The sequence below is a fragment of the Mobula hypostoma genome, chromosome 6 (genome assembly GCF_963921235.1).
Source record: "Mobula hypostoma chromosome 6, sMobHyp1.1, whole genome shotgun sequence".
In the NCBI taxonomy this organism is placed as follows: Eukaryota; Metazoa; Chordata; class Chondrichthyes; order Myliobatiformes; family Myliobatidae; genus Mobula; species Mobula hypostoma.
The window spans coordinates 180,713,160-180,726,759 of record NC_086102.1 but is presented as its reverse complement, the minus strand read 5'-3'; the positions used below and the strand labels follow the sequence as shown (position 1 = coordinate 180,726,759).

Sequence of the window (13,600 nt, the reverse complement as noted above, 5' to 3'; positions counted from 1 at the left end):
ATTAAGGATGCAGATTCCACATGGGATTGCCATTGAAGATTTACTGTACAAGGCTCAAGACTGCAAGATAACTTCGAGGGAAATGAGGTAGATGAACGTTATGGGAATATGGACGGTTAAGATCAAAGAGATATGACAACTTTAACATTGAGTTTTTGATGAAGCAGAGCAAAAATCCCAAGATACTTTCTCCCAGTAATGACTGTTTTACTAACTAAGCGATAAACTATATTGACACAATATATCCTTCCCCATCTTATCAGAGTAGCACAATTGTCTCAAAGATATTTTTGTTGAATTAAATAAGCTATCAATAAGTTTAGCCACACTCTCAATGGTTCAAATGGTTCAATTTAATATCAGAGAATGTATACAATAAACAATCTGAAAATCTTGCTCTTCACAAAACAAGAGATCCCAAAGAATGAATGATAGAAACATCAGAACCCCAAAATCCCTCTCCCCCTCCAGCAGCCCCCACTATCAATAAAGGCAATATCTGCTTTCTCATCTCATCCAAAGCTCCAGATAAGGTTATCACCAAACTCTTGGATCTTTATAATATATTATATACAGTATTGGCAATTATTATATGTATTTGAAGTTAAGGGTATTGGTCTGAAACATCGACTCATTTTTCTCCATTGATGCTGCCTGATCTATGAGTCCACCCAGCACTTCACATGTGTTGATCCTAATTTTATTATTTTCTTAAAAATAAAAGTGAGAGGAGTTGAGTTTAAGAGTTCATTTGTGGATCTTCTTCCTCATCTGCACCCTACCCTTTGACCTTGCCATCTATAACCACAGCAGGCTTTTCATCTGAGGACTTCTATCCCAGTAAAACTCAGTGGTGTCCCATTCTAAGGCAATTATTTCTTTCCTTAGGTAGGGTAACTTATCTAAGTGCCAAAACTGAGCAAACAACAGCTGACTAACAGTTCTAAAAGGGTTGCTGGAGGCTCCAGTTGCAATAACAAATTGTTTCTTTTTAATTTACCAAAGACACTAAGTAAACACTACCTGATATCCAGTCAAAAGCATAAGGCAACCAACTGACACTTGTGACAAATTTTAGCAGATTTTCATGCTCCTAGGGATACTCCTGTGATCTCTTTCTTCCAAGAAAATTATCCCTCAGAAGTTCTATTTTAAAGATCATCAAAAGAGTAACAAAAGATTCAGCAGATGCTGGGCATCTAGAGTAACTCACACAAAATACTGGAGGAAATCAGCATCTATTGAAGGAAATGACAGCTGGCATTTCAGGGTGACAGCCTTCAGCAAAAGAATAAAATTTTATTTTAATATGAAAGAGGTGGCTGTGGAAATTCTATTCACCAATCTGTTATTAGAGAAATTTTATTTATGTATTTATTATTTTCTATCTTTTTATTGATTGATTGATTAATTCATTAATTGATATACACCGCAGAAGTGGCCCTTCCTGCCCTTCGAGCCATGCCCGTCAGCCTAAACACAGGACAATTTACAATGACCAATTAACCTACCAACCAGTAGGTCTTTGGACTGTGGGAGGAAACCAGAGCACCCGGAGGAAACCCACGTGGTCACGGGGAGAACGTACAAACTCCTTACAGGCAGCAGTGGGAATTGTACCTGGATTGCCTGTACTATAAGCCATTATGCTAATCACTACGTTTCCATTCCACCCCAAAGGTTTATTCAAATTATCAACACAGCTTTGTAGGAATAAGGACAATTATAATTTTAAGTTTCAGACTTCTGTTGCAATTTGAGAAATAAGTAAAAAAAACTCCACCTGATTTTAACTGCAGGTCCAATGTTCATGAAAGCTTGTTAACTATTAAAAATAATGAGCATGTTGGCTGTGTCCTCTTCCTCAAAACGTGGAGCATTCTTTCCATTTAATAAGAACACCCAGAGGAAACTCATGCGGTCACAGGGAGAATATACAAACTATTTACAGGCAGTGGCGGGAACTGAACCCATGTCACTGCTACTGTAAAGCGACTTATTAACCACTACGCTACCGTGCCACCCCAACTTCTCAACATTTCAAAATGAAAACGCACAACAATTCTGCATCATCTTTCAAAGCATTGATTCTGTTTAAAGGTGTGAAGAGCTTATGTTAAGATGCATAATGGCATCTTCAAGGGAAAGTAGGCAATTTTTTTTATTAATGGTGAATACTCTTGGAAAGAGGGATGGAAGGAGCCTGTGAATTACAACAGCAGGGGTGGTGCAGACCTACATGATAATGCCAAGAACCTCCTTGTACTGACAATTAGTTTTCTTGGTACTTATGAACGTGGCCATCACTGGCATGGCCACACTTTATTACTCAGAATCAGAATAATATCACTAGTACATGTTGTGAAATTCATTGTTTTGTGGCAGCAATACAATGCAATACATAGTAATTAAAAATTGTAAATTACAGTATTTGTATATATATATATATATATATATATAAAAAAGTTAAGTAAGAAGTGCAAAAAGAGAGCAAAAAGTAGTGAGATAGTGTTCATGGGTTCAATGTCCATTTAGAAACTGGATGAAAGAAGGGAAGAACATAGAACATAGAACATAGAACAGTACAGCACAGTAGAGGCCCTTCGGCCCACAATGTTGTGCCGACCCTCAAACCCTGCCTCCCATATAAGCCCCCACCTTAGATTCCTCCATATACCTGTCTAGTAGTCTCTTAAACTTCACTAGTGTATCTGCCTCCACCACTGACTCAGGCAGTGCATTCCATGCACCAACCACTCTCTGAGTAAAAAAACCTTCCTCTAATATTCCCCTTGAACTTCCCACCCCTTACCTTAAAGCCATGTCCTCTTGTATTGAGCAGTGGTGCCCTGGGGAAGAGACGCTGGCTATCCACTCTATCTATTCCTCTTATTATCTTGTACACCTCTATCATGTCTCCTCTCATTCTCCTTCTCTCCAAAGAGTAAAGCCCTAGCTCCCTTAATCTCTGATCATAATGCATACTTTCTAAACCAGGCAGCATCCTGGTAAATCTCCTCTGTACCCTTTCCAATGCTTCCACATCTTTCCTACAGTGAGGTGACCAGAACTGGATACAGTGCTCCAAGTGTGGCCTAACCAGAGTTTCATAGAGCTGCATCATTACATCGCGACTCTTAAACTCTATCCCTCGACTTATGAAAGCTAACACCCCATAAGCTTTCTTAACTACCCTATCCACCTGTGAGGCAACTTTCAGGGATCTGTGGACATGTACCTCCAGATCCCTCTGCTCCTCCACACTACCAAGTATCCTGCCATTTACTTTGTACTCTGCCTTGGAGTTTGTCCTTCCAAAGTGTACCACCTCACACTTCTCCGGGTTGAACTCCATCTGCCACTTCTCAGCCCACTTCTGCATCCTATCAATGTCTCTCTGCAATCTTTGACAATCCTCTACACTATCTACAACACCACCAACCTTTGTGTCATCTGCAAACTTGCCAACCCACCCTTCTACCCCGACATCCAGGTTGTTAATAAAAATCACGAAAAGTAGAGATCTCAGAACAGATCCTTGTGGGATACCACTAGTCACAATCCTCCAATCTGAATGTACTCCCTCCACCACCACCCTCTGCCTTCTGCAGGCAAGCCAATTCTGAATCCAGCTGGCCAAACTTCCCTGGATCCCATGCCTTCTAACTTTCTGAATAAGCCTACCACGTGGAACCTTGTCAAATGCCTTACTAAAATCCATATAGATCACATCCACTGCACTACCCTCATCTATATGCCTGGTCACCTCCTCAAAGAACTCTATCAGGCTTGTTAGACACGATCTGCCCTTCACAAAGCCATGCTGACTGTCCCTGATCAGACCATGATTCTCTAAATGCCGATAGATCCTATCTCTAAGAATCTTTTCCAACAGCTTACCCACCACAGACGTAAGGCTCACTGGTCTATAATTACCCGGACTATCCCTACTACCTTTTTTGAACTAGGGAACAATATTCGCCTCCCTCCAATCCTCCGGTACCATTCCCATGGACAATGAGGACATAAAGATCCTAGCCAGAGGCTCAGCAATCTCTTCTCTCGCCTCGTGGAGCAGCCTGGGGAATATTCCGTCAGGCCCTGGGGACTTATCTGTCCTAATGTATTTTAACAACTCCAACACCTCCTCTCCCTTAATATTAACATGCTCCAGAACATCAACCTTCAGGAAGAGCTGTTCCTGAATCACTGAGTGTGTGCCTTCAGGCTTCTGTACCTCCTCTCTGAGGTAGTAATGAGGAGAGGCCTTGTCCTGGGTGATGAGAGTGCTTTCTGATGGACCCCACATTTTTGAGGCATTGCTCCTCGAAGATGGCCTGGATTCTACAGAGACTAATGCCTATGATGGAAGCTGACTGAGTTTATAACTTTCTGCAGCTTATTTCGATCCTGTGCGGTGACACCCTCTCCCCCATACCAGATAGTGATGAGCCAGACTGAATACTCCCCACTGCATATCATGGGACATCCATGGTACATATTAATTGTCCTTGGACTGAGTAATTTCCTGGGCATTTCCAATATGCAATTGCATTGGTGGTCTGAAGTCACTAAAAGCCTGACTATACAAGGATGGCAGATACCAGACCACAAAGGGGTTTTTGGTATTATTTGGATAAATTCATTTTCTCTATTAATTATAGTGTTTTTTTTCAATTTTCAAATTTGCTTAGCTACACACATTTTAACTCCTCAGCTGTCTGGTGGGATGTGAATTCAATTCCCTTCAATGCTAGTCCTCACAATCTAAATAAATCAGTACCTCACAGAATCAACTAACTGAGTTGCCAAATAACAAGAAAACATTTAAAAACACAAAGCAGCATAGATATTCCCGATACCACTATGTATTGTTTCAGTAAAGGCACACTGGCATATGTAGTAAGGTGGCTGCTTTTTAAAACCAAAGACACGGACTGGACTTAAATTGAACTTGGATACTATCTGGATGGAGTTTGCATGCTCTTCCCATGATGGTATGGGTTTTCTCTAGATGCTCCAGTCCAAAGACACGTACAATAGGTGAGTAGGTTAAATGACCACTGAAAATTGATCCGATTGTGCAGGTGAGTCAGAGAAACTGGGAGAGTGGATGTGATTCAAACTCCAGGCTGGCGGCTGCGCTGCCCCCTAGTGTCTGCCTGGCAGAACACAGTCTGGATTGCAGTCGACTGCAGATTTCTGCGGCATACGTGGAGTCAGGGCCTGAACTATTTTTCTTGTGTGGCTGTACTTTACTGATATCTTACACGTGCTTGGTGCTGTGTGTGACTGTTGTATTGTGTTTTGTACCGTGTCCCTGGAGTCACGCCGTCTCATTTGGGTATTTATGTCTGGTTGAATGAAATTGAACTTGAATTGAATTGGCGGGGGGGGGGGGGAATAAAAACAGGGATTAATGTAGGATTGCGTAAGTGTGTGGCTGACTGAGGGCCGAAACAAACTTGGTGGATCAGAGCTCCGGTTTTTGTGCGGTATCTCTAACATCGTGAACTAAATATTAAAAGAATGATGTCTCAAATCTTGGCATCCTGTTCCCTTCCACCTATTATAACCACTAATCACTCAATCAGTCCTAGTCCATGGATAGATTCCAGGAGGTCTGTGAACTTGGATGGGAACGAGACAGCGCAGGTAACAGAAGTTTGTGTAGGGGAACACTTTGCATCCAGTAATCATAACACTGATCAAAGGGGATATGGAAGAAGATAGGCCTGATGCCGGGGTTGAGATTGTAAATTGGAGAAAGGCCAATTTTGATGATATCAGAAAGGATCAGGCAAGTGTGAATTGGGCCAGGTTGTTTTCTAACAAAGGTGTACTTGGTAAGTGGGAGGCCTTCAAAAGTGAAATTTTGAGAGTACAGAGCTTGTATATGCCTATCAGAATAAAGGATGCAGGTAACCTTGGTTTTCGAGAGATATTGAAGCCCTGGTTGGGAAAAACAAGCTGCACAGCAGGTATCAGCAGGTAGGAACAAATGAGGTACTTATGGAGTGTAAGAAGTACAAGAGAACACTTAAGACGGAAATGAGGATGGCTAAAAGAAGGACCATGAGCTTGCACAGTCAGGCAAGGTGAAGGAGAATTCCAAGGGTGCCTATAGACGTATTAAGAGCAAAAGGATAGCATGGGACAAAATTGAAGAACAGAGTAGTCATCTATACATGGAGCTGAAAGAGATGTGGGAGATCTTAAATTGATTTTTTTTCCATCTGTATTTACTTGGGAGATGGACACATAGCCCATAGAGGCGAGGCAAAGCAGCAGAAAGGTCATGGACCGTATACAGATTACTGGGGAGAGGGTACTGGCTAGCATGAAGCTAATTAGGGTGGATAAGTCCCCAGGGCCTGACAAGGTGTTCCCTCGTACCCAGTGGGAGGCTAGTGCAGTAACAGCAAGGATCCTAGCAGAGAGAGATAAAACATCCTTAGGCACTGCTGAAGTGCCGGAGGTTTGGAAGATAGGTAACTTTCCATTGTTAAGAAAGGCTCTAAGAACAAGCCAGGAAACGATGGTCTGGTGAGTCTGACATCTGTAGTAAGTAAGTTATTGAAAGGTATTCTAAGGGACCGAATATATGAGTATTTGCATCAACAGGGGCAGATTAGGGATAGTCAACATGGCTTTGTAAGTGGTAGGTCATTTCAAACTAATCTTAAAGACTTTGTTGAGGAAGTTACCAGGGAAGTTGATGAAGACAAGGCAAGGCATGGACTTCAGCAAGGCATTTGACAAGGTCCCGCATGGGATGTTCATCAAGAAAGTTCAGTTGCTGGGCATGCAAGATGAGGTAGTAAAATGGATTAGACATTGACTTTGTGGGACAAGCTGATGTGGTAGTAGATGGTTGCCTCTCTGACTGGAGGCCTGTGACTAGTGAAGTGTCACAGGAATCGTTTCTGGATCTTTTGTTGTTTTCCATCATATTAATGATCTGGATGATAAAGTGGTCAACTGGATCAGCAAATTTGGGGATGACACCAAGATTGGGGGTGTAGTGGACAGCGAGGATGACGATCATGGTTAGCCGTGGGATCTGGACCAACTGAAAAAATAGGCTGAAAAATGGCAGATGGAATTTAATGCAGACAAGTGTGAGCTGTTACACTTTGGGAGGACCAACCAGGGTTGGATTTACACGGTGAGCGGTAGGGCACAGAGGAGTGATCCTTAATTTCTTGAAAGTGGTTCCGCAGGTAGACAGGGGTGTAATGAAAGCTTTTAACACATTGGCCTTCATAAATCTTGAGTACAGGAGCTGGAATATTATGTTGAAGTTGAACAAGATGTTGGTGAGGCCTAATCTGAAGTACTATCACCTACTTCAAAAAGATGTAAATAGATTGAAAGAATACAGAGAAAATTTACAAGGATGTTGCTCGGACTTGAGGATCTGAGTTATAGGGAAAGGTTCAATAGTTTGGGACTTTATTCTCCAGAGCGAAGGAGAATGAGGGGAGATTTGACAGTGGTATAGATTGGCTAAATGCAAGCAGGTTTTTTCCACTGAGGTTGGATGATACTAGAATTAGAAGTCTGGGGTTAAGGGTGAAAGGTGAAAAGTTTAAAGGGAATATGAGGAGGAAATTCACTGAGAGGACGGTGGGAATGCAGGACAAGCTACCAGTGCAAGTAGTGGATGCAGGTTCAATTTCAACATTTAAGAGAAATTTGGATAGGAAGATGAATGGGAGGGCCATGCTCCAGGCTCAGGTCAATGGGACTAGACAGATTAATAGTTTGGCACTGACTAGATGGGCCAAAGGGCCTATTTCTATGCTGTAATGTTTTATGACTCTATGACCAAGATTCCCATCCTAGCTAACCCCATTTGCCTTCTTTTGGCCCATATCCCTCTAAACCTTTCCTGTCCATGTATTGTCCAAGTACCTTTTACACAGTTCTGATTCTGTAATTTGGTAAGTTATTAATTGTGTCAAGTTAGAAAACAAATTATTGCATGGAATCATGGTCTCAGCTGTAGCTATTTTACACCTAATATAATTTGCTCCATCTCAAAAGCATTGAATCTCCTAAACATCTCACATATCTTCAATGCAGAGGATTGAAATAAGCTGCAGAAAGTTGTGAACTCAGTCAGCTCCATCATGGACACCTGCCTCCCCAATATCCAGCACATCTCCAAGGAGCAATGCCTCAAAAAGGTGGCATCCGTCATCAAGGACCCCATCACCCTGGACATGCCCCCTTCTCTTTGCTGCCATCAGAGAGGAGGTACAGAAACCTGAAGACACACACTCAATGATTCGGGAACAGCTTCTTCCCCTCTGCCATCTAATTTCTGAATGGACATCAAATCCATGAACACTACCTCACTACTTTTTTTAATCTTTCTTTTTGCATTACTTATTTAACTTTTAAATATATATAGCAACAAATTCCACAACATATGCCAGTGATATATGCCAGGGAGTATGGAGGGAAGGCAGGTACAGGGTTCTGAGTTGGATGATCAGCCATGATCATACTGAATGGCGGTGCAGGCTCGAAGAGCCGAATGGCCTACTCCTGCACCTATTTTCTATGTTTCTATGTTTCTATGATATTAAATCTGATTCTGATCTCTTACATTAATGTTTAAAGCAATTAAAAATTCACACGAACAAAACATACTTTTATTTGTAATTCATCTGAGATGTATCAATCTGAAATGCATGCAATAATTCTGATACCTCATGCAATAAAGTGTATATTACTATCAGTGAACCTCTTTAAATAATGAAGAAAATTAAGGACAGTATAAAATTCCACTGTTAAAAATAATTTCTAGGATTTTCTTAAGGGCCATTATATTAAACAATCAGACATCATTTTTGAATGAACTTGGGTGATTGAATATCTATAACTTTATTTAATTAATATCCACTTACGTCTCTCGAATCAATAGCAGCATACATTATCTCCGTCCATCCTTTAAAAGTTGCCTAAGTAAACAAAACAAACAGATTACTGGCAGTGGTGTAGTAACTAAAATTTCATAATTGCATAATCAGGATTAACAGATTTAGTGTTTTCACCAAAAATTTAAAAGAAGTATGTTTTAAAGTCAATACCAAGCTGTGGAGGCCAAGTCAGTGGGTATATTTACGGCAGAGATTGATAGATCCTGGAATGGTCAGGGCATGAAGGGATACGTGGAGAAGGCAGGAGATGGAGGGAAAATGGATCAGCCATGATGAAATAGCTCCTATATCTTATCATCTTATGACTGAGCTACATGTAAGATCTATCTTGTTTAATTCAAGCATCATTCAATTCTGCAGCTTTCCATTATGGGACAAAAAAAGAAATTATAATCCTGTTCCAAGCCAATAGATGCCATATAAGGCGTAAGGTGCGGTGTGAGGCACTCCTTTCCTCTGCGAGCCTGCAGGATACCCTTGGGAAAAGTGTACCATCTGCTTAGATCATGTGAAGACATGGGAGCAGGTGGTGGATGGTTGAATGAGCAGCTGGTGCATATCACAATTTCTGGTTATGTGACCAATGACATCAGGCTGACAATCTCTGAAAACTACTGATAATGGCTGGAGTCACCTGTCTTGTAAAGACACTGTCCAAGAACAATCATGCTCATGGATAGGACCAGGATCACTCTTGCAAAGCCAGTGAATAGGCAACTTAAATGATCATAAAACAGTTTCTCATAATCAGCTTCCAGCGAGAACTCAAACTCTTTGCTGAGTCTTACAGTAGGACACCATGGTCGCATTGTGGTTAGGACAATGTTTTGCAGTACCAGAGCCGTGGGTTCAATTCCTGCCACTGTCTGTAAGGAGTTTGTACGTTCTCCCCGTTTCCTCTAAGTGCTCTAGTTTCCTCTCACAGTCTAAAGATATATGGGTTGGTCGGCTAATTGGTCATTATAAATTGTCCTGTGATTAGGCTAGGATTAAATCAGGGCATTGCTGGCCAGTGCAGCTCGAAGGACCGGAAGGGTTTATTCCACGCTGTATCTCAATAATAATAAAAAAATAAAAATTTGCTTCCTTATATCTGCACAAGACTTCAGGGACAACCTGGGCATATTTCCTTTGGGAAATAAACACTGCAACATGATAACACACTTTATGAAACTTTAGGTGTTAGGCATCATTAATTTCATCGAATCAGTAAGCAGATCCTCCAATCAACAGGAGTATCCTAACAGCAATGCAGATATACCAAAGCTAACACCAAGAATTGCCCACTGATTAGTCATCAGCACTCTGTGTGAAGTATTTCTCACGGATATATCATTCCATGTGCCATTATTTACATTGCTACCTTCGAAAGGTCAAATTGATGTTGTGTGGGCTGAATTGTGTGGTCTCAGTAAACAGGCTTGCTGTGTGATTGGCCATGAGCAATTCAGGAGTTGCCTGTGTACACTTATGTCTGCAACATCCAACCGGGATGAACTGCACTGTACAATGGCAAGATGCATTAATTCTGAGTGGTTAGCACCAATAAAAACTGCATAAAGCCAGGTTGCACTTACTAAACTGGAGGTCTGCTGTGGCTGAAGTGGGCAATAACAGGGTTTTTGAAAATGAAATTGTCAACAAGAAATTATTTAGTCTGGGGAAAAAACAGTCTCCAAAGTTTGCAGCCAGGGAACTGGAGGCCACAGCACAATAACTAGAAGTAGGAAGTCGAGGAAGTATTCACAAAGATACGAGAAGCTTTACAACTATATTCAGACCACCCAGTTACAGCTGGGGGAAAAACCTGAGGATCTAGATACATTGACATCCTCGGTGATGAAGTGCTTTGGGAGGTTGGTTATGGCTAGAATTAACTCCTGTCTTAGCACGCACCTGGACCCAATGCAATTTGCCTATCACCAGAGTAGGTCTACAGTGATGCATTCTCATTGGCTCTTCATGCGGATTTGGATCACCTGGACAATAGTAATACTTAGAACATAGAACATAGAAATCTACAGCACTTTACAGGCCCTTCGGCCCACAATGTTGTGCTGACCATGTAACCCACTCTAGAAGCTACCTAGAATTTCCCTAGTGCATAGCCCTCTATTTTTCTAAGCCCCATGTACCTATCTAAGAGTCTCTTAGAAGACCCTATTGATCTGCCTCTACCACCTTCTATGGCAATGCATTCCATGCACCTTCCACACTCTGCGTGGAAAAAACGTACCTCTGACATCCCCCTGTACCTACTCCCAAGCAACTCAAAACTATGCCCCCTTATGTTAGTCATTTCAGCCCTGGGAAAAAGACTCTGACTATCCACACGATCAGTGCCTCTCATTATCTTGTACACCTCTATCAGGTCACCTCTCATCCTCCAAGGAGAAAAGGCCAAGTTCACTCAACCTATTCTCATAAGGCATGCCCTCCAATCCAGGCAATGTCCTTTTAAATCTCCTCTGCACCCCCTCTATAGCCCAAAATCTCCTCTGCACCCCCTCTATAGCCCAATATCTCCTCTGCACTCCCTCTATAGCCCATCCACATCCTTCTTTTAATGAGGTGACCAGAACTAAACACAGTACTCCAAGTGGGGTCTAACCAAGCTCTTATATAGCTGTAACATTACTTCACAGCTCTTGAACTCAGTCCCACAGCTGATGAAGACCAACACACCATATGCCTTCTTAACAACACTGTCAACCTGTTCAGCAGCTTTAAGTGTCCTATGGACATGGACCCCAAGATCTTGCTGATCTTCCACACTGCCCAGAGCCTGTTCAGCAGCTTTAAGTGTCCTATGGACATGGACCCCAAGATCTTGCTGATCTTCCACACTGTCCAGAGTCTTACCATTAATATTATATTCTGTCTTCAAATTTGACCGACCAAAATGAACCACTTCATACTTGTCTGGGTTGAACTCCATCTGCCACTTCTCAGCCCAGTTCTGCATCCTATCGATGTCCCGCTGTAACCTCTGACAACCCTCCAGACTATCCACAACAATCCAAACTTTTGTATCATCAGCAAACTTACTAACCCATCCTTCAACTTCCTCATCTAGGTCATTTATAAAAATCACGAAGACGAAGGATTCCAGAACAGATCTCTTCAGAACACCACTGGTCATCAACCTCCATGCAGAACACGTACCATCCACAACCACCTTTTGCCTTCTGTGGTCAAGCCAATTCTGGTTCCACAAAGCAAGGTCTCCTTGGATCCCATGTCTCCTTACTTTCTGAATAAGCCTCACATGGGGAACCTTATCAACTGCCTTACTAAAGTCCATACACACTACATCCACTGCTTTACCTTCATCAATGTGTTTTGTTACATCCGCAAAGAATGCAATCAGATTTGTAAGGCATGACCTGCCCTTAACAAAACCATGCTGACTATCCCTAATCAGATTATGTCTCTCCAAATGCTCAGAAATCCTGCCTCTCAGGATCTTCTCCAACAACTTGACCACTGGTCTACAATTTCCTGGGTTATCTCTACTTCCTTTCTTGAACAAGGGAACAATGCTTGCAACCTTCCAATCCTCTGTACTTCTCCCGTCCCTATTGATGATGCAAAGATCATCGCCAGAGGCTCAGCAATTGCCTCCCTCACTTCCCACAATAACCTGGGGAATATCTCGTCAGTTCCGGTGACTTATCTAACTTAATACCTTTCAAAAGTTCCAGCACATCCTCTTTCTTAATGTCTATACACTCAAGCATTTCAGTCTGCTTTAAGTCATCCCCCACAATTGCCAAGGTCCTTTTCATTGCTGAATACTGAAGCAAAGTATTTATTAAATACCTCCGCTACCTCCTCCGGCTCCAGCCATATGTTTCCACTCTCACTCCTAATTGGTCCTATACTCATATGGCTCATCATCTTGCTCTTCACATACCTGTAGGTTTCCTTGGGGTTTTCCTTAATTTTGCTTGCCAAGGCCTTTTCATGGCCCCTTCTAGCTCTCCTAATTTCATTCTTCAGCTCCTTCCTGGTACCCTTGTAATTTTCTAGAGCTCTAACAGTACCTGGTTTCTTGAAACTTTCATAAGCTTTTTTTTCCTTCTTAACTGGATTTTCTACATCCTTTGTACCCCATGGTTCTGCCATCCTTTCCCTACCTCAATGAAACATACCTATGCAGAACGCCGTGCAAATGTTCCCTAAATATTTGTCATATTTCTGCCGTGCCTTTCCCTGAGAACATCTGCTCCCAATTTATGTTCCCAAGTTCCTACATAATAGCATCATATTTCCCCCTACCACAATTAAACTTTTTCCTAAATTATTTGCTCCTATTCCTCTCCTGTGCCATGGTAAAGGAGATAGAGTTGTGATCACTACCTCCGAAATGCTCTCCCACCAAGAGATCTGACACCCGACCAGGTTCATTTCCCAATACCAGATCAAGTACAGCTTCTCCTCTAGTTGACTTATCTACATGGTGCATCAGGAAACCTTCCTGAACACAACTAACAAACTCCATCCACCCAAACCTATTGCCCTAAGGAGTTGCCAGTCAGTATTAGGAAAGTTAAAAATCACCCATCACAACAACCCTATTATTTTTGCACCGTTCCAGAATCTGCCTCCTTATTTGCTCCTCGATATCTCTGTTACTATTGGGGCGT

The 13,600-nt window shown here is 42.0% G+C and overlaps 1 protein-coding gene across 3 annotated transcripts in view; it reads right to left on the bottom strand.

Annotated features, from left to right (window-relative positions):
• The window catches only part of scn1laa (sodium channel, voltage-gated, type I-like, alpha), a 225,497-nt gene that overhangs the window by 20,649 nt on the left and 191,248 nt on the right, over nt 1-13,600 (bottom strand). For all 3 annotated transcript variants that reach the window (XM_063052347.1, XM_063052348.1, XM_063052350.1), the window contains one exon: nt 8,919-8,972. In XM_063052347.1, the coding sequence (XP_062908417.1) occupies nt 8,919-8,972 (54 nt within the window). The remainder of the gene's footprint in view (nt 1-8,918; nt 8,973-13,600) is intronic.